We start from the raw sequence: 21,155 nt of genomic DNA, 5'->3' as shown, positions 1-21,155 counted from the left end.
TAGAATGATGTTGGCCTTAAGCTTAGCATTAATAGCTTTTACAATGTTGAGGTATGTTCCTATTATACCTTATCTATATTGTTTCAGAGTTGGTGGGGCTGAAGGCAGAATTTCCATATTCATACATCCTATTGGTAGGCTTCAGCTTGAGCTATTTGCAGTTTGGTCTTAAGTACTTATCTCTTTCATGATGACTGTAGTCAAGAGAAAATATGTTCTCCAATGTTGTGGTTTTTGACAGATTTAGCAAAAGAGAGAATTTAGCATCTGGAAGCTTCTGTCAACTGAAAGAATTCTTTGAATATTTCTCTCTTTAAAAGTTTCTGGTCTTATTAAAGAGTTGTGGACAAACTGCACATTTTTAGACACTTTTTTATCTGGCTTATCCCATTTTGGTCCTTGGCAGACTGTTTCCTTCCCACCTTTAACCATGGGCATCTGGTTCTGAGTCATGAGCTCTTTTCAGCCATCTCATGGATTCCCAGGGGCACTGCAGTTCCCTCAACCATCTAGCCAGTTCTTTGCAAGGAAATAAGACACCTGCCTATACAACCAGTTAGCAAAGTCTAAAAATGGAATAAATGATGATCCACATAGGTAAGTGCTGCTAACTTCCAAACCATATAAGAATTCCCTACCTGAGGCTCAAAATGAAAGTCAGACATGTCTCATGAAATTGTGGGCTCAGCCTCCATGGCTCCACTGGCATGTTACTGGGGGGAGTGCTGAAGCTGGAATAAACTGTGGTGTGTGTGTGTGTGTGTGTGTGTGAGAGAGAGAGAGAGAGAGAGAGAGAGAGAGAGAGAGAGAGAGAGAAGAGAGAGGGAATGTGCACATGCCTAGGGCAGAAACTAGGTTGAAGAATGCAATGAGATGGTGTCTGCACGTGCAGTGCTCTCCTCGGGGACAAGATATCCTTATGTATTCTGCTGGAAGTGGATGTGGGGCTACTGTGAGGCTCAGGTGATACTGACAGAGTCTGGGGTCTATTCCCCATCAGCCTGGAGGCAGGTTCAATTAAGACCTCAAAGAGTGCCAACAGGGAGTGGTTTTGACAGAGCTTTTGTGGCACCCACACAATGATGCTTCCACTCAGTGGTGGGCATTGGAGGCCGACATTGTTCTCAAGATGTGAGAACAAACAGCAGATAGCATCAAAGGAGGCCTGATCAGGAATGATCAAGAGACTGGGAGGGTATGAATAAAGAGTTGTCCTTAATATTCAGGTGAGCACAGAAATAATCAAATCTGACTTATCACAGCTCATTGGACCTTATTACTATTATCAGAGGAGGGAGGGCAGGAGAAACTTGGCTTAGACAAAGTATGTTGATCTTTTAATTAACTAAATACTAATCCATTTAAAAAGTTTTATTGAATTAATAGTGAATATTATTCTGCTTCTTCTAAAGTAAGAGGATACAAAAGGATAACTACAACTATGTGAGGAATGATGCATAGTTCCTGTTTGCTACTCCAGCTTCACTTTTCATTTTTCTCCACCCTACTCTGTGCCCTGGAGGCTGATCTCTAAAGTCAGGCATCAGCAGGCTCCTTGGCCCTCCAGCTTTCAGTTGGCTTTGACAATGGGAGACAACAGCATTGGAAATAATAGAGGAAATTGAGGTCATTCTGTATTTATTTCAAGAGGTTTTCTCCATTCTGCTATTCACTTCTGTCTGGGTCCTCCCACTTTTCCTCCAGGCCTATTTGCTAGGGCTGCTCTAACAAAATATTAAAGCCTGGCTGGTTTAAACAAGAGAAATTTACTTTCTCCTAATTCTGCAGGCTGCAAGTCTGAGATTAATATGTTGGCAGAGTTTTTTTTTTTTTTCCTGAGACCACTAACCTTGGCTTGTCGATGACTATCTTCTCTTTGTATTCTTACACACTCTTTCATTAATGCATGCCTCTGCGTTTAAATTTCTTATAATGGCAGCAGTCTCAATAGATTAGGACCTACCCTAATGACCTCATTTAACTTAATCTCTTTAATAACCCTATATCCCCAAACAGTCACATTCTAAGGTACTGGGGGTTAGGATTTTAACATATGAATTCAGGGAGACACAATTTAGTCCCTAACAGATGGGCAGAGCTCCTGGTTCTTACTAGCCCCAGGGTTATTTACTGTGCCATAGAGTTTTCCTAAACCATGCCCACATTTTTATAAAAGTTATTAATGGTCAACTGCCCCATTTGTGGATACCATTTGTTTCTTCTGATTGATGCATAGATCTGTAAAAATACTCCGTGTTAAATGGGTAATCTCATTTTCAAAATTGTTGGGAACTGCTGGGTAAGAACTCTGCTTTCACTTTCAAGCACTAAAATTAATATCTACCAACTAGACCCATTTTGGGGTGGCGGTGCTGCAGATTGAATCTGAGGCCTCTTGCATGGTAATCACTGCCTCTATCACTGAGCAATGTAAACAGCCCAGCTCAACAATTTACCACTAGAATTTTCCTTTTTAAAATACATTCAGTTTCATGTGGGATGACCAGAGTGGATATCTATCACTAACAGAAGTAATATAATGGTATTACAGAGCATTATTAAGTCTCCTTCCCAACTCATTTTCCCATTGTCTGGTTTTTGGCTCAAAATGAGAAAGATACACTCTCTTAATCAGGCTTCAAAGATCTGTTTGATAGACACTTCTGCTCCCAGTGGACTTTTGCTGCGGTGCCCTCTTCCAGTGCTGAGCTGAAAAGTTCCAGTTTGGTATTCCCACCATTTCTTTCCTTGGGGGAAGCTCAGCTTCCTTCTTTTGTTCTGAGCTAGCCTATGAGTGCATATCCTCTTTCTTTCTTTTTGTGGCCTGGAGATTACCCTACATCCCCATCCTCTTTGTATTTTGACAGAAGATCTGGCTAAATTTCTCAGGCTGGCCTAGAACTTGCGTCCTCCAGCATTCCATGGTCAACTTTTTCCTCGAATATTCAAAGCTAAAATTATTATCTGGTTCAAAATCTTCCCTACCACTAAGATCTAAGGACAGATACATAATGATTGACCAAAAGTAATAAGACATTTATGCAGGTTCAGTGTGGGTTGCCTGCACTGCTCATTGCCTTAGGGCATAGGGAAGAACAGCGATAAGACCTTTCCCAATTCTTCAGGAGGTCAGAGGTGCCAGAGGATATGAGAGGTAACAATTCCATTGGTTAAGGCGACTTTACCAGTGAGGCACTCAATTGGAGCTGGCTTGCTTCCTCCAGCTTACTTTCTCTTTAGGGTTCATGGTTAAGTAGCAATATTTACATTTAAATGGCCAATTGCATATCCCTCTCTCCCTTAGAAACATCTTTTAATTCTTATAACCGCTTTACTAATAAGTTAAAAAAAAAGGGGGTGATACACTGTTCTCTAGCCACCCAATTAGCCAGAGGCCCAGGTGATAGTAACACCACCCTGCCCCAGGTAGTAAGACCAGACAGTCCGCTTCCTTCAGCCCACATGGCCTAAAGGGTGCTTCCAAAGCAGGTTGGCAGGCCAGCGCGTGCGTCGTCACCCACGCCACGATGTTGGGGGCGGGGTTTACGGCGGGCAGAGGGCGCATGCGTTACAGCCGTTTGGATTGTGTTCCGTGGTGGCACCGGCTTCTCGCTTTACGTGTGTTGCAGTTACGTGGCCCTCGGGTGAGTGGCGACCAGGTTTACTGTCGATTGGCGGGTGACTGGTACGGGCTCGGGCTTTTCCAGCGGCCACATCTTGCGCCTTTGGCTTCTGGCCGCGGCGATGGAGCCTAAAGGTACGGGCGGCCACGAACCGGTCCTCTGCCCGGGCGCGCGCTTTCTGGTAGGCTATCCTGCGACCGGAAGTGACGCAGCGGCGCGCGCTCCTCTGGGGTTGCCCTGTTCTGGGGCGTGGAGCTGGTAGCTGGCGTCCTGTTTGCGGGTCTTGGCTCCCGGTGGGGCGGGCTAGCGACCACGCATCTACTTCACCGAATTCTTTTGAGGTCCCGCGCCCTGTTTGTTCTCTATTAAAATACTAGAGTTGTTTGAGAGGTTAGTGTGGTCTGGAGTTTTCTGCGTTGCTATACTCAAGTTGGAGTAGGGGGAAGCAGGATTGAGCAGTCCGCTTGTATATGCTGTAACCTGGTTTTCTTCACAAGCGACCATCTTCACAGCTGTCACCCTGTTCTAAGCTGTGAAGTCGTCATTTTCCCTTCTGAACATCTCCCAGTATCTTCTCATTGCACTTTCTCCAATCTATTATCCCTGCAGTAGCCTAACTGGTTTTTAAGTCGGGTCACAGTGTCATCACTGCTTACAACTCTTCGAAGCCATTCCATTGCACTTGGAGTAAACTCCAAGCTCAGCTTTCCCAGACCTTGTGTGACCTGACTCTTCTTGCCCGCCTCTTCACAGAGTTGTGCGTATGTACAAACAACCCTCCACACCAGGATTCTGCTCACCCCTGGCCACAGAATCCCCCAGTGCTCAAAGGAGAGGACACTGAAGGTAATGTTTTCCCAGATAATTAAGGCTTGTAGTGTGTTACGAAATATTCTGTAGAATTTACAAGATGAATGGAGTTCTGATAATTTCTGTATAACTCAAAATTGGAGATAAAAAATCCTCAATGTTGCCGTGGCGTACCCCTGTTATCCCAGAAGCTCTAAAGGTTTAGGCAGAAGGATCGCGAGTTCAAAGCCAGCCTCAGCTCAGGTGTCGAGGTGCTAAAGCAACCCACTGAGACCCTGTCTCTAAATAAAAAATACAATATAAAAATAGGAATGGGGATGTGGCCCAGTGGTTGAGTGCCCCTGAGTTCAATTCCTGGTACCAAAAAAAAAAAAAAATTATTGTTTTAGTCTTCTTTCATTTTCCCAAATTCACCAGCTCTTCCCGGCATTAGCAGCTACACATGTTGTCTCTTTGCAAGATGTTCACTCTACTTTTGGTCTGAGTAAATCCTGTTCATCCTTCAGATACTGACTTTATCAGATAGGCCTCATTGACTTTACTCCTACCTCCACAATGTCAGTTAGGTTTCTCTTATTTTTTTTCCTAAAGAGCTTTGTATTCTGTTCTTATGGTAGTTACCATGATTGCATTTGTATATCCCTGTCTCTATATAGACATACTTTTTAAGATGTCTGGTCTTTCCCAAGAGACTAAACTCTGTAGGGAAAGGAATTAGTTTGCCTAGCACATTTTTTGGTGTAATTGACTCTCAATTATTTGTTGAACTAATGATTTATTTCACTTCTGAAACTCTTCGGTAGCTTTCTTTTTTTGGGGGGGGAGGGTTAATCCAGGGGTGCTTTACCACTAAGGTACCTCCCCAGTCCTTTTTATTTCTTTATTTTGAAACGGGGTTTTGCTAAGTTGTGGAGGCTGACCTCAATCGATCCTCCTGTTGAAGCTTCCTGAGTCTCTGATATTAGTTGTGTGCCACCAGGCCTGGCTTTTCTTTAACTTTCTGATGAAAGCCTTCTGGTTTCCTACCATGACCAGATGCTAGGTGCATTCTCCACCTCTGTATCCCATTTCCAATCCAATCCCTTTCTGGCTTTTTTTTTTTTTTAAATAAACCTTCCAAATAGGATTCCTAACATGTTGTTTCAGCTGCTTTTCTCAACATCAACTTCAGGAACCTTTTGTTCTACCACTTCTACTTTGAAAATCCCCAATAGTGAAAATTTCCCCAAGGAACTACTCATTGCTATAGAAGGAAATTATACAGTGTTAGGAAGTATTGGCAGTCCTTGGTTTTGGGGAGCCAACAGCAGGTACTCTTAGTATTCATTCTGCATTAGCCCTCTTGTGTTTTTAAATAGACATTTGTTCCAGAATTCTATTCTTCTCCATCCCCCATCCCAACTTTGTCCCCTGACCCAGGAAGTGCCCAGATGTCCTATCTGATGGGATATTTTTTCTGTGGTCCACTTCAGCTTCTTTCTGTATCTGTAGATAGGCACATCAGGAGTTATTCTTTTGCCAGAATCAGAGAAATAGGCATCCTTCTTTCTGTTTGTTTACACCCTGGACCTTCTGCTGCTGCACAGCTTTCTGGTTAGGTCATCTCTGTATCTCTTTCAGTCATTACATTTTCTCATTTTTCTTTTTCTTTTTTTTTTTTAAAGAGAGAGTGAGAGAGGAGAGAGAGTGAGAGAGAGAGAGAGAGAGAGAGAATTTTTAATATTTATTTTTTAGTTCTCGGCGGACACAACATCTTTGTTGGTATGTGGTGCTGAGGATCGAACCCGGGCCTCACGCATGCCAGGCCAGCGCGCTACCACTTGAGCCACATCCCCAGCCCCATTTTCTCATTTTTCTTGCCTTCATTTTTCTTTCCCCACTTGCCAATAGATCTCTTATTACTTTATCATTCCATCTACTTCCTTCCCATAGCCAACCTCCTTAATTAAAGGAATAGTCCACTCCCTTATAGGGTGCCTCATCTTCTGCTGACTTCATAAACCACTACAGTCTGGATTTTGTCTCCATTGCTCCATTGAGTCTTCTTTTACTAGATAACCCAGTGACCCAGTCATGTCCAAATTCACCAGACCTTTTCTTGATTTCCTTATGTGAATATGCCCTGTTGTTTTCTACTTTTAACCATTCCTCTTACCCTTTTTAAAATTATTAGTTGTTTCCCCAAAATTTCTTTATTTTAAATCTTGTCTTTGCACTACAATACTATTAATATTTTTGGTTGAATTGACTTTTTTTTTAACTTAAAAAATAAATCTGGCCTGGGAAGTAGCTCAGTTGTATGGCACTCGCCTAACATGCTTGAGACCCTGGGTTCAATCCCAAGGGTTGGGAAACAAACAAAAAGCCCCCCACTCCCCCAAAAAACCCACCTCTTGCATGCAGATAAGAAAAATGAAAACAGAAGTGTTTCTTATTTAGAGGCCCTTAGAAAAGCTCTGAACAAGAATTCTGCCCCTTCTATTGCAAAGGGAGACCAAGCTGAGCCTTTCTCTAAAAGATAAACAGAAGGCCTCAGAAGGGAGGAAGTTTCTCCCTCTGATGCTGGGAATTGAACCCAGGGGTGCTGAACCACTGAGCTACATTTCCATCCCTTTTCACTTTTTATTTTGAGGCAGAGTCTTGATAAATTGCTGAGGCTCGCTTTGAACTTGTGATCCTCCTGCCTCAGCCTCCCAAGTTGCTGGGATTATAAATGTGCACCATTGTACCCTGCAACTTTAATCTTTTCAGTGTTAGCCTCTTTTTACCCTCTAAAATGATGACATCTGGCACTCCTCCCCCCCCCCACTTTTCCCTTCTGCTTCCTTTCTGACAGTCTTATTTTTTTTGTGTGACTGGATTTACTGGTAACTCAGTTACCCAAACCAAACTTTGTACTTTAGATTTATCTGAACCTTACTTCTTTTCAGCAGATATTGAACACCTCCTCTAGGTATTAAACCATGGGCCAGGGGTTCAGGTCTTAGCTCATCCATGATGTTTCTTGAGCCCCAAACACAAAGCATTTTTCCCTCTTGTCAGTTCATGTGGCCAGTAGTTGACCTGCCTTATTGTGTTGTTACCCCACATGCTGAATTTCCAGCACAAAGTGAGCCACTTTGGGGCAGATTATCCTAAATTCATGGCAACTTTGTATCTTAGTGCTTGGTCTCTGGGATTGTTTTACTTAATGAGGACTGAGTGGGTGGGTGGGAGGAATTTGTGATCATTTCATAGAAATAAAGTTTCAGAAAACCTTAATTTATTCATGGTTAAAATCAAGTCTGTCTCTTGATTATTGTGTTACTTTTTAATATATTTATATGTTACACAAGTAATTGAGTGAATATATTCTCTTTCAGGCAGTTCCTAAGTATATGAATAAAATGTAGATACCTCCTTTATTTTTTTCTGTTCCCTTCACTTCCTCCTCCAACTACTGTATGTTTGGTATGCATCTTTTCAGATCTTTGTGTGCATTCCATACACACAGATGCCCACATGTGTCACGCATGCCCACATGTGTCAAGAACCATAAATGTGTTCATGGTTTTATATCAACACCACAGAAAATATATAAAGGTTACCTTAAACTATTAAAACATGCTTAGTAAGCGTCCTTGTATAAGTAGAAATCGTCTCTGACTTAGAACTTAACATTTTTTTAACTTTATGATGGTGTGAAAGTAACTTGCATTCAATTTGAATTTTGCTCATTTCCTGGGCTAGCGATATGCAGTATGATCCTTCTCATGATGCTAGGCAGCAGAGGTAGCTACAGCTCCTAGTCAGCCACATCATGAGAAAGAATAACTAAGGCATTTGAGTGTTCTATATTTCTCTGGAATTAATACCTTGAGCTAGAGTTGGCTGGGCAAAGGTCATGTGCAATAAAATTTTGGTAGTTATTGCTAATTTGTCCCCCAAAAGGGATGTATTAATTTATATTCCCACCATGAGTGGGTGAAGGTGGGTCCTGCTTCTTGTCTATATTGAATATTACCATGCCTACCAAACTGATGAGTGAGATATTATATTGTATAATGAAATGGAGATATTTTTGATAATATTTTTGTTAATTTCGCTGAGATTCTCATTTGTTCAAAGTTCTAGATAGATGTTTAGCCTCAAAATTTTTAGTGTCAGATTCATACAGAAATTCTCTCCTTATGTCACTGACTCATAAATTATAGTTGATTGTGCTACTCTAATGTAAATCATTTGTATCTTAGCACAGTGAAAATGCTAACAGGAAAGACAGCAGCCAGACTATTTCAGCTGTTGGGAATGTTCATAGTGTCACTCAGGATTGTGTTGCTGGCATTCTCAGCTGGCTGCCCAGATGTCCTTGTTGATGCTACTGCATTTTTTTTCTTTTGTTTAATTTTTCTTATTTATTATCAGAAGATTTATAATTTGTGTCCTTTTTAGAAATTATTACTTGGAAATTTCAATTTATGTAATTGGAAGGTTATTACTTGATACTTTAAGAAATCAGTGTATTAATTATACAATGTTGAAGAAACTATATAATGATCAAATCTCTATGATCAAAATATTTCGATCCTTTTAGATAGTCTGTACAAGATGCCAAATGAAGAAATCTCTCACTCAAGTCAAACTCAGGAGCAAGACTGTTTACAGAGACAACATATTAGTACTAATGAAGAATCATCAACTGAGCAAAAAAATGATGGGGATGCAGAGAAGAAGGAGCACCTCCCTTCTCCTTCCTCCGACTTTGGGCCCTCTACTTCTACTGAGGGCTGTACATCAGCAGCTGCAAGGAGAGGTCCAGCCCTGCTGCACATTGACAGGCATCAGATCCCGGCTGTGGAGCCCAGTGCACAGGCCCTGGAACTGCAAGGCCTGGGCGTGGATGTTTATGACCAGGCTGTGTTGGAGCAGGGTGTGCTTCAGCAGGTGGATAGTGCAATCCTTGAGGCTAACCGCGTAGCACAGCTCGTTGATGCTGAGAAGGAGTATCGTTCAGTCCTGGATGACCTCATGTGAGTATGGCCCATGTCTTGTTTGAGAGTTTATTTTTAAACATGGCAGAGAAATCTAGGTAATACTTATAATATTCCAGAAATGTAAGAGATGTATAGAACCTGCTTTTTGGGAGATAGCATCAGTAAGGGCAACTCTCCACTTTGACTTTGGTCCTTGTCCCTTCCCTTAGGAGCAGTGATGCACACAGCCGTGTTGCACACAGTGGTTTGGGGCTCAGCTCAGCCCAGCCCACAAAGGCCTATCTTGTGCATAGTGTCCTGAAGAGGTGCTATTTAGGACTCATTGCCATGTGCTGTGTGGTCTTAGGAGAACTATGTCTGAATTTGGGCAGTTTCCTATTTGAAATACCAGAAATATACTGCCCCTTTATCACAACCCTGTAGTTTCTTTTCAGCTTGCTGTCCTCAGATTGAGTGTTCAGTCCCTTGGCAGTTTTTTTCAGATTTGCATTTCTAGAAATAATAACGCCCTTGCCTTTCCTTTCTTCTGTCCTACTTTTGACTTTCTGTAAGGAAAGATGAAACATGGAGACCTCATTTTCACTGACATGGGCTCTGTTGAGCATGGTGTATTGGTGGAGAAGAGAGGGACTGGGCCAGGCTGTGGGGTGAGGACAGGAGTGGGGAAGTTGTGGAGAGTTAAGCTTACTCATCATTGTCATAGGGCTGAGTTTGGGACAGGTCAGGCAAGCAAGAAAGAGAAACTGAGCACTAGACTGGCTAGTGCTCAGGCAGTGCGAGGCAGTATTGAGGTAGCTGGGGAGGGAGTGTGTGGAATCTGTGGCTTTCTGGTTGGGGAGTCTATAGTAGTGGTGCTGTTGGTACTTTAAGCATGTATCATTTGCTAACAGAAAATTTGTAATTTGTGCCCTTTTTTAGAAATTATTACTTGGAAATTTCAATTTATGTAATTGGAAGGTTATTACTTGATACTTTAAGAAATCAGTGTGTTAATTATTACAGTGTTTCTGGTGTGTTCTCTTGGCCTCTTTTTTGTTTTAATTTAAATTACCTTTTTTGGGGGGGCCTTTTGAATAGTGGGTGCTCTTGCATAGTTGTTAGTGACCTTGAGTGTTGAGGACCTCAGTTCCTTATAATGACATACCTTTTACATTTGATCTTGAAAATGTGTCCACTTCCTCTGGAGGTTAGAGATAGGAAAATGCTGTGGATTCTCAAGGCAGAGGACACTATGGCTGGAGATGTGGTACTTTAGGTGGCCAATAACTTGTATTGTTTATCCTGAAATCCACAAAGGATACAAACAGCAAATTGTACAAGTGTCCAGAAGATTGAATTTGTGTTTTGAAAATTGGAAGCTATAATTCTATTATTCCTGTTTTAGGAATAATTTTGTTTTTTTTTCTTTCACATAATGAAAGAAAAATATTGTCACAGATTTACAGTTTATATAAGAAAATGTTTAGGAAATCCTTTCAAGGATTTCCAGACTTTGGGAGGCTTCCATAATGGGCTTTAAAAACCTGTGTATGCATTTCTTCATAAAAAAGGGCAATGTATTAAATGTTGTCCTAACAGCGTCTTGAATAAAGTAGACAGTTAAAAAATGGTTGTAGAAGGAATGAATCAGTTTAAAAATGGAAATGAGCTGATTTAAATCAGAAAAACAAAAGAAAACCACTAGTAGTTATCTTAAACTTCTAGTCTATTTGTGACCAATAAGAATGTGCATTCTGTTTTAGTTTCTTTTTAGTTCATAAGAAGTAGAAGAGACATGTTTCTAGCATTTGTCTTATTATTATATGATATAAATGTTACCATAGTGGAAAATAGATAATTTATCTTATTTTTCAGGTCATGTACAACATCTCTAAGGCAAATCAATAAAATTATTGAACAGCTTAGCCCTCAAGCTGCCACCAACAGAGACATCAACAGGAAACTAGATTCTGTAAAACGACAGAAGTATAATAAGGTGATTCCAAATAATGCATAAAGTATTAACACTTTTGAAAAAGTCACCATGTGAGCCCACTTAATAATTTAAAACATATTCTGGGAAGTATTTATAAGATGTAAAGCAAATGTTTTTCCTTGTAGAGAAATTTTGAGTCACTTTTATATGTTTAAATTGTTTCCCTTATACATCCTTATTTATACAATATTTTTAAAAACCCATACACATAGAGACACACACACACACACACACACACACACACACACACACACACATATATATATATATATATATATATATATATATATATATATACTATACATGCCTGTATGCATCCGTGAGTACATAGTTGAGAGTAGTTCCTATTTGACTCTGCATGCTTTCCCACTCTGTTCACTTACATAGTCTTTCTAGTGTGACCATTTCCTTTTGCTCTAGTCTGGGGTATTGGTCTCTCACTTAAATCTCCTTGTTTCCTGTGGGCTTTGTTTTTCTGTTTAGCTCTTGGTAACACTGATTGTCTTCACCCCTGCACAGTGCTTCTGCTGCTTATTCTGAGAGGCTGGTCCTTCATCCTTACCTTAAGTATTACATTCACTACCCAGATGCATAAGGTCAGAGAACTTAAAGAGTTGGGAAGATCTATTATGTAGGATGTTGTTTTTATGAGGTTTGGAACTTTTTTTTTTGGTAGGAATTATGTATACCTTTATGAAAGTAATTGCAGTAAATAGGAATGACTAGTTTTGTTCATTTCAATTCTGCCTTGACTTATAGTCTTGTGCTTACATTTGATCATTTGCAGCAGGTGGGGGTCCTTGTATTTTTAAGTTCTACTTGAGGGGGCATATAGTCTCATTTCATGTGGTCCTCCTTTTAATTTCCACCCATCAATTGATTATCTTTACCACCTGTCTCTCTCACTTTTGGAATTGCAGCCCACAAGTCAGAGCTAGTATTTGTTTTATACAGAGAGGATCCCCCCAAATCAGAAAGGGGGCATCTGGCCTCTTGTGGGAACATGTGAATTGATGTGCAGAGACCTTTGAACTTCTTGGGCTTCTGGGAGACTAGGATTTCAAGGATGGAGAACAAACTTTAGGCCACTTCAGAACCTTGTCTAACTTAATTATATTTTCCTGTCTTTCTTTTTTTTTAATATTTATTTTTGAGTTTTCGGTGGACACAACATCTTTGTATGTGGTGCTGAGGATCGAACCCGAGCCGCACGCATGCCAGGCGAGCGCGCTACCGCTTGAGCCACATCCCCAGCCCAATTTTCCTGTCTTTCTTTATCAGCATCTTGATGTTTAGAGATAAACTATTCAGAAAGAAAGTGTTTTAAGTGGGATTTTGTTGAGAGAAAGACTAAGAAAAAATTGTAAGTCATTGTAGTGTAGTGTTTATGTTCAGGTTTCCTACTTGCTCCATACTCTTATTTAGAGTTGAAGCGTTCTTTTTTTTCCAGTGGTGCTAGGGATTGAATGAGGTTCTCATGCATGCTAGACAAGTGCTCTACCACTGGTGAAATTGAAACATTCTTTTTCTTGTAAAAATGATCCAAGTACTCTAGGCCCAGTTAATTGGGAAGCTATAGGAAGGCCACAGTATGAATTTTGATGATATCAAGGAAGATAAGACAGAGGAATCTAGGGCAGTCAGGGTAAAGAAGCATGGCAAAATGTATTTGCCTTAGAGTTTTATGATTGGATAGAACACTATAAAAGATGTCATAAATACGGTAGGTTATCTAAGAAGAGTGATTTTTTAAAATATTGAACACTGTTTTTTATTTCTCATCCCTATGTCCTTTTGCCCTCCATTGGCTGCTCAGGTCAGAAGCACAGAAAAGTTTAATGATGTATCCAGTATGCAAAGTTTAATGATGTATTCCAGTATGGGGAAGTGGGTAGGCAGGGAGGGCAATTCCACTCTTCCTCAGTTGGTACATGCGATTTAAGTGTCCAGTTTAAGTGCCCAAGAATGGGGAAAGCTCTATGCCACACAGTGAGGAACACCTGTGGGGCAGGCATGTCTAAACAACAGGATTGCTTCAAGATTAACTTGCTGCAAGAAAGTGAGAGTTGTTCAAATAAGGCTGTGTATAGTAATAGTAATGTAAAGTTTATTTTACTCTTCATTAAAGTTTTTAAATTTCATAGTGCTATTTTATTTAACAATAAACCACCGCATTATCCTGTTCTGTATTTGGTATTTATCTTTCAAGGAACAACAGCTAAAGAAGATCACTGCAAAACAGAAACATTTGCAGGCCATCCTTGGAGGATTGGAGGTAAGAGTGGAACTGGATCATGCCAGCTTGGAGGAAGAGGATGAAGGTGAGGACACTGGGAACAGTTTCTTTGTGTTTTTTTTTTTCTTTTTTTTTTTAAAGAGAGAGGGAGAGAGAGAAAGAGAGAGAATTTTAATATTTTATTTTTTAGTTATTGGCGGACACAACATCTTTGTTTGTATGTGGTGCTGAGAATCGAACCCGGGCCACACGCATGCCAGGCGAGCGTGCTACTGCTTGAGCCACATCCTCAGCCCCTTCTTGGTGTTCTTGAATTAATGCCTCTTTATATATGCCTGGGCTTTGAGAAAAATGCCTTTCTTTGTCTTAGTGTTAGACTGGATCTAGGAATATTTTACTCTCTACACTTGCAAAACCAAACCTTTTCAGTCAGATCAGGTTTTTAGAGAATTTAAAGAAAAAAATTGTGTATATATGTGGGTGTATATGTACACACACACACACACACACACACACACACACTTTTTTTTTTAAAGGCAGTGGTGCCTTACCACTGAGCTACATCTCCAGGCCTTTTTTAAATTTTTTGGCCAGGGTCTTACTAAGTTGCTGAAGGTCTTGCTAAACCTCTGAAGCTGGCTTTGAACTTGGGATTCTCCTGCCTCAGCCTCCCAAGTCATGGGGACTACAGGCCTACACCACTGTGCCCAGTTTGAAAGTAAATTTTTAACTCAATTTTCTAGAGGCTGCTGATGGACGTTTAGTGTTACATTTAATAAATTGGAAATTCTAAACATGGTTATATAATTAATTTGATAATGACACTAATATCTTGATTGAATTACATTTTGAAAGCCCAGCATCATCAATCAGCATCTGTAGAATTGCTCTCACATTTCTTTAAGGATCATATTTGGCAGGCTTTCCAAGCATCTATTCTGTTGTATAAGAAAAGACATTCAGGTTTTATCATAGCCATGATTTCATTAAATTACTGCTTTGGATTATTGTCTTTTGGAAAACCTTTTTGGAAAATGCATAAACTCTGGAACTAAATATCTTTGCAGTTTGTGTGTGTGTATGTGTGTGTGTGTGTGTGTGTGTGTGTGTGTGTGTGTGTAGAAATTGTTAGTCGCTGCTCATTTTATTGCCTGAAATTTAAATTAAGCTTTCTTAGTATAAGCGCTTCAAGCAAATATTTCTTACTAGCTCTAGTATTCACTAAGACAAGAGTATTGTTCTGAGATGTGCTTTTTAAAGTTCAGTCTCACAATATTCATTATCTTAGGACCAGTGCTTTCTGCACCTGTGGTACCATACTTCTCATTGGTTAAGGATATTTGTTCTTGTCTAGCTGTCTAAAATCTGCTTTTACTTCCTGTTGCTAATTTGGTAAAACTTTGCCCTGGGTTAAACGATACCTCCTCAGACCTTGCCTCCCTCAGTCTTTTGACAGTGTTTGATACTTTTGTGCCATCTGAGATCCTTATCTTTTTCCTGGTTTTCCTTTCTGCCCTGTGCCTAAGTCTGTTGTGTTGTTTTGGTCAGCTTTTCTGGTATTATCACAAATGCTGATTCCTCAGGATTTTTTTGTTGAGCCCCTTTCTCATTCGATTTCCTCTCCCCAAATATCATCTACTCACATGGCTTTGCAGCCACTTACTATCTTACAGATATGTTGCCGTCAGTTTTTGAGTTCCTGATTTCTATGATAGCGCTCCATCTGGACACCAGCCATCACCTGGAACTCTGATCTTTCTTACCATCCTATCTCCTCCACTCTGTCTGCTGAGGCAGTAGAGCAGAGGGCCTGAGAGCACAGTTTTAGCTCTGCATTGCCAGGTGGAACTTGGCTGTGTTCTTTACCTAAGTCTCTCTGAACCTGCACAGTATGTGTAGGTGTAGCAGCCCTCCCTCATACTTCCCTGAGGCTTCCTTTCCCCAACTCTCCACATAGTAATCCATTTCATAAGGTGATTGTGAGAATTACCTGATAGTAATTTCTTAGAAGTGGATGAGAACAGATTATAAACAAAAGGAAACTTTGACTTTGCCACTGTGATCTGGAGGGTGACAAGAGTGTAAACCCACACCTTTCCTATTTATTTCTCTGGACAATATAGGAACTAAAGAAAGGAAATACAAAGTGTAAGGATGACAAAGAAGAAATAAAACCATCATTAATCATAGAATTTTTGATTGTTTATGTAGAAAATTCAGAAATTGGGGGCAGGGGATGTGCTTAGCGATATCATTGAATGGATCAACATATAAAAACTTGTCATTTTTATATGCCAAGAAAAACAAAATATAAAATTTAATAAAGATGCCAGTTACATTGAAAATCAAATACTTAGAAAGAAATTTAGCAAAAAAAATGTGTTTTTTCTCAAAGGCCAAATGTTCTCTCTGATATGCAGATGTTAACTCACAATAAGTGGGTGGGATAGGGAAAAATAAAAGTATATTGGATTAGACAAAGGGGAATGAAGGGAAGTGAGGGAGAATGGGAATAGGAAAGATAGTAAAATGAATTGAACATTACTTTTCTATGTTCATATATGAATACATTTTCACTGTAATTCCACATTATGTACAACCAGAAAAATGAGAAGTTGTACTCCATGTGTGTATAATGTGTCAAAATACGTTCTACTGTCATGTATAACTAAAAAGAGCAAATTAAAAAACAAAAAAATAATGAGGTTTTCTGCAGTGTTTCCTACATACAAAACTAAAAAAGGTCACCGAAAAATCAAAGACAAGTAAATGGAGATACACTGTGGTTGTGAATTGAAAATACAATGTTGTAGAGATGTCATTTATCCTAACCAGCTATAGTTCCAGCGCAGTCCCAATATACATCTCAGGTTTTTGTTTTGTTTTAAAGCAAAGGACATGAGGGAGGAAATCTAAAGTTGAGGTTAGAAGTCATTAACAATCCAGTTCTAAAATTTGTATAAAGGTGTGTTGGGCCAAGAATAGCCAAAGCAATCCTGAAGAACAAATATCAAGAACTGTCATATAGCTGATGTAATTAAGACAGTATAGTATTGACACAAGGATATACAGACAGACCCCTGGTATAGAAAAGAGGGCCCAATAAATAGGCCCATGCACATAGTATCACTTGATTTATGGCAAAGCTGGCAGGCAATGCTGTTAAGAAGAATGGTCTTTTTAATCAGTGGTGCTGGGTTAATCCACATAAAAATAAAAGAAATCTTGACCTGTTTCACTGTGCACAAAGATAAATTCTGAGCAGATGATATATCTGAATGTTGATGGTAAGACAAAGCATTTAGAACATCCTATAGGGCAAACATTTTCATGATTGTGGTGTAAGCAAAGACTTAAATAGGACACAGAAATGCTCTTTGTAAGGGAAAAGATTTATTAAATGGACAGTATAAAAACTAAGAACTGGGCTGGGGTTGTAACTCAATGGTTGAGCACTTTCCTTGAATGCGTAAGGTACTGGGTTTGATCCTCAGCACCACATAACATAAATAGATGGTATTGTGTCCATCTACAACTAAAAAAATATTTAAAAAAACCTAAGAACTTCTGTTTGTCAAAAGATAGAATTTAGAGAGTGCAAATGTAAGCTACAGAGTGGGATAAGATATTTGTAGAATATGAATGAATCATAGGACTTGAATCTAGAATATATAAAGAACTAGAAATCTTTATTTTGTGAAATGTAGATGGATTAAGAGAAAAATGGGTAGAAGACTAAAACATTTTCTACACAAAAGAGGCTGTCCAAAGGATCAGTAAATCTATGAAAGGTGCCTTGTTTCATTAGTCATCAGGAAAATTCCAAGTTATAGCCACAATGTGGTATCACTACATACCTATTAAAATAGCCAAAAAGGAATGGCAAGAATATAGACCAGTTGGAACTTTCAAACTTTGCAAATCTGTTTGGCAGTGTCTACTAAATCTGAATATACTCAATTATATATGTTTATTGTTAAAGGATGTGTATGAGAATATTCATAGCAACATTATACTTAGCAGCCCAATTCTAGAAACCACCCAAGTACATTAACAGTGGAATGGAAAAATTATAGAATACCAGCAATAGTAAGAGCTAACAAATGGCAGCTTCATTCAACAAGTTAGTGTGGCTTTCACAAGTGCAATTCTGACTAAAGGCAGGCACATAGAGGAGCACAAACTTTCCATTGACATGAGGTACACAGCCAGGCATCACTCACCCATAGAGTCAGGCCTGTCATTATCCCTGGGTCGGCTGGAGGTGGCACCAGCTACACCTAGGGGGATGCTAGAAATTTCTGTTATTTAATCTGAATGCATAAATATTTTTTCTGAATATTCATTGAGGTTATAATTTGTGTACATTCTTGTATATTTTATTTCAGGAGAGCAAATTTAAGGAAAAACTGGCTTGTATAAGAATTATAGATTTTAGAATATGGATTCCTTCCTGTTAAATCATAAGTTTTTTGGTTTTCAGATTATGTGGTAAAGTAATTTTTTTGTTGGAGATTAATTTCAACTAGTGAGAGAGGGATTTCTACATGACTTTATACTTACAGGGGAAGATTCTCCATGTTGAGGGGAAAGTTCTCTGTATTGTTAGGAATGTAACCATTATTCACATATAACTGTAGGACTCAGTTAACTTAATTTAATTTTTAAATAGCTACAGTTGACTGGTAAATACTTGCTGAGCAGTACAGAGATAACACTTTGAATTTTTCCTGTTTAGATACATGGTGATGCCTGAGATGTTTGTTTTAATTTTACTGTCTTGAATTTAGGTCCATCTGAATGTTGATACTAGCAAAAATATGGAAACTTGGATATTATTTTTTTCTTGTGGGCTACTCTTCTGTTGATAATTTTTATAGTTCTTGGCCTGTCTTTGGTTATACAAAGTATATTTATAATGTGGTATTTAAAACTTTAAATTCAAGTGTATTTTTTTTAACTGAAAAAAATTTATACATGTTTTTAGGGTGCTATGTGATATTTCAATAAATGTGTATATTGTATAAGGTATAATTCAGGTTGAACATATCTGTGTCTTCAAACAGTTATCATTTTTCTATGGTGAAAACGTTCAAGCTACCGTTTCTTGCTTTTTGAAATATACAGCATGCTATTGTTATGAAGAGTTACCTGCTGTGCACACCAGAACTTCCTAACTATAACTTCCTAACTATAACTCAGTACCTTGAGTAAGACCATTCTTCCTTCCCCCTGCTCTCCCCAGCCATTGCCACCATTCTGATCTCCACTTTTATGAGCTCAGCATTTTTAGATTCTGAATATGAATGCAGTCATATAGTACTTATTTTTTTCTGTGAGTAGCCTATTTCACTTAGCACGATGATCTTCATTTCCATTCATGCTGTCCCAAATGAGAGAACTTTATTTTTTTTAATGGCTGAATAGTATTCCATGTTGTATATATACCACATTTATATGGTATGATATTTTGAAGAAAAGTTACTTGAACAAGTGAATATTTCCAATGTACTCTTGGGAAGTTTTATGCTAGTTTTATGCTAGTTTTATGCTAGTCACATTATTGTTGCTCTTTCAGAGCCGGGGCCATCCTGTCTTGGCAGTATGCTCATTCCTGCCCAGGAGACTGCCTGGGAAGAGCTCATTCGCACGGGTCAGATGACACCATTTGGTACCCAGGTCCCTCAGAAACAAGAGAAAAAGCCTAGAAAAATAATGCTCAATGAGGCATCAGGCTTCGAAAAGTATTTGGCAGATCAAGCAAAACTGTCTTTTGAAAGGAAGAAGCAAGCTGCTAATAAAAGAGCAGCCAGAAAAGCCCCAGCCTTGGTCATGTCTAAGGCTGGCTCAGGACCACATGAAAACAAAACAAATCAGAGAAGCAAAGTTCTCTCAAAAACAGACAAGTGCTTGAAAAAGCATATCAGGAAGCTCCAGAAGAGGGCACTGCAGTTCCAGGGGAAGGTGGGGTTGCCAAGAGGGAAGAAGCCCCTTGAGTCGGAGGCCAGGCCAAAGTCAGAGGGAGATTCTGAGAGTGGGGAGTCTTGGTCCTGTCTCACAGAGCAGGAAGAGGAGGCAGAGGCTGGCCTGTGTGGAGATGCCACTGACTATGAACTGAGGCCTGTGCTCAAGGGCAGGAAATGCCAGAAGAAAGCCTCAGTGCAGGAGGTTGATGACGATTTTTTCCCAAGTTCTGGGGAAGAAGCTGAAGCCAACGGAGGAGGAAAAGGAAGTCGAAAAGTAGTGAGATGCCAAGATGATGGAGATGAAGATTATTATAAACAGCGATTAAGGTGGGTCTGCAGGGATTGTGAGTACATTGTACTGCTTACTTGATGTTAGGCAGCAGCTTTATTAATGAAACGTAAACATTCTAGGTCCAGTTTACTTTTCTAGACTCCCATGTACAAAAGGTTGGGCTTCCTGCAGCTCTAACCTGCAAGAAATAGGAGCCAAGGTCTCAGTGGACCTCAGACCCCAAATCCTTGTAATTCCAGGTCTTGAGCCACAGTTGGGGGCAAGTCTAAGGTGAAGAGCTTAAGAGAAAGTCTAGGGAAAGTGCATAGAGGATACTGATGTGAGAGTTGTGTGGCTTCTACTCAGAGTGGTCACACTGTAGTAAGTGTAACAAAAGGAAAAGATTGTGTTGTGTATACTGTTTTTTTAATTATTTATTTTGAAGCAGAATAGTAATTTTAGAAGTCTTTTAAGCTTACTTTCTTAAATCCCTCCTTCCTTGTCTTGAGAAAATAGTCATCTACAGAATTATAAACCTCTGTTGTGTCAGAAATGTACTTTGTGTGTACAATGTACCTTCCTTTTCACTGTGATTTTTTTATGCCAGAGACTGACTTTGTCTTTTGCCTCTGTGACTTTATTGGTATATGATACAGGTGAGATGAAAAGGAAGTGAACAGGTGTAACATGAAGTCAAAATTGCCATCACCACATGGTTTGTTTCGAGCCTGGCAATCTGTACACCACAGGCCTCTCTGCAATATCTCACCGAGTGCTCTAGATCTCTGAGGAAGTCAGAGGGAAAAATGAATGGCAGTACTTCTTGATTATTTAATATTGGGAGGCTTTTTCCTGCTTCTCAAGAGTTTTTCCTTAATTCTCAACGTGGGAAGATCTGGTTTATTGTATTTCTCATACAATAAATAGCCTTTTTATTTATTTTTATTATTAATTTTGAAGCAGAATAGTAATTTTAGAAGTCTTAAGCTTTCTTAAATTCCTCCTTCCTTGTCTTGTGAAAATAGTCATCTACAGAATTATAGACCACTTTCTTAAATCCCTTTAAATGATGCTAACCTACTATTTTTCTTCTGTTTGGAACCATAGCAGGGACTGGAGGTACATGTCTATAACTCCAGCTCCTTGAGAGGCTGAGGTAGGAAGATCGCCAAGTTCAAGGGAACAGAAACTTAGTGATACCCTGTCAAAAAATAAAAATGGCTGGGGATGTAGCTCAGCAGTAGAGTGCCCCTGTGTTTAATCTTTGGTATTGCCAAAACAATAACAATAACAAAAAATTC

At 39.5% G+C, this 21,155-nt stretch overlaps 1 protein-coding gene across 1 annotated transcript; it reads left to right on the top strand.

Annotated features, from left to right (window-relative positions):
• Nucleotides 1-3,698: 3,698 nt before the first annotated feature.
• LOC308640661 (chimeric ERCC6-PGBD3 protein-like) lies at nucleotides 3,699-15,070 on the top strand (the record flags this gene model as incomplete). Its single annotated transcript, XM_081312465.1, has 6 exons — nucleotides 3,699-3,757; nucleotides 4,377-4,469; nucleotides 9,007-9,442; nucleotides 11,261-11,381; nucleotides 13,591-13,702; nucleotides 15,063-15,070. The coding sequence occupies exons 1-6, from the start codon at nucleotides 3,745-3,747 to the stop codon at nucleotides 15,068-15,070; spliced, it is 783 nt and encodes a 260-aa protein (XP_081168591.1). The 5' UTR covers nucleotides 3,699-3,744.
• Between the last annotated feature and the right edge of the window lie 6,085 nt (nucleotides 15,071-21,155).

The sequence above is a fragment of the Spermophilus citellus genome (assembly GCF_964194105.1).
Source record: "Spermophilus citellus genome assembly, contig: SCAFFOLD_193, whole genome shotgun sequence".
In the NCBI taxonomy this organism is placed as follows: domain Eukaryota; kingdom Metazoa; phylum Chordata; class Mammalia; order Rodentia; family Sciuridae; genus Spermophilus; species Spermophilus citellus.
The sequence above is the reverse complement of the archived record's forward strand: the minus strand, read 5'-3'. Positions and strand labels throughout refer to the sequence as shown.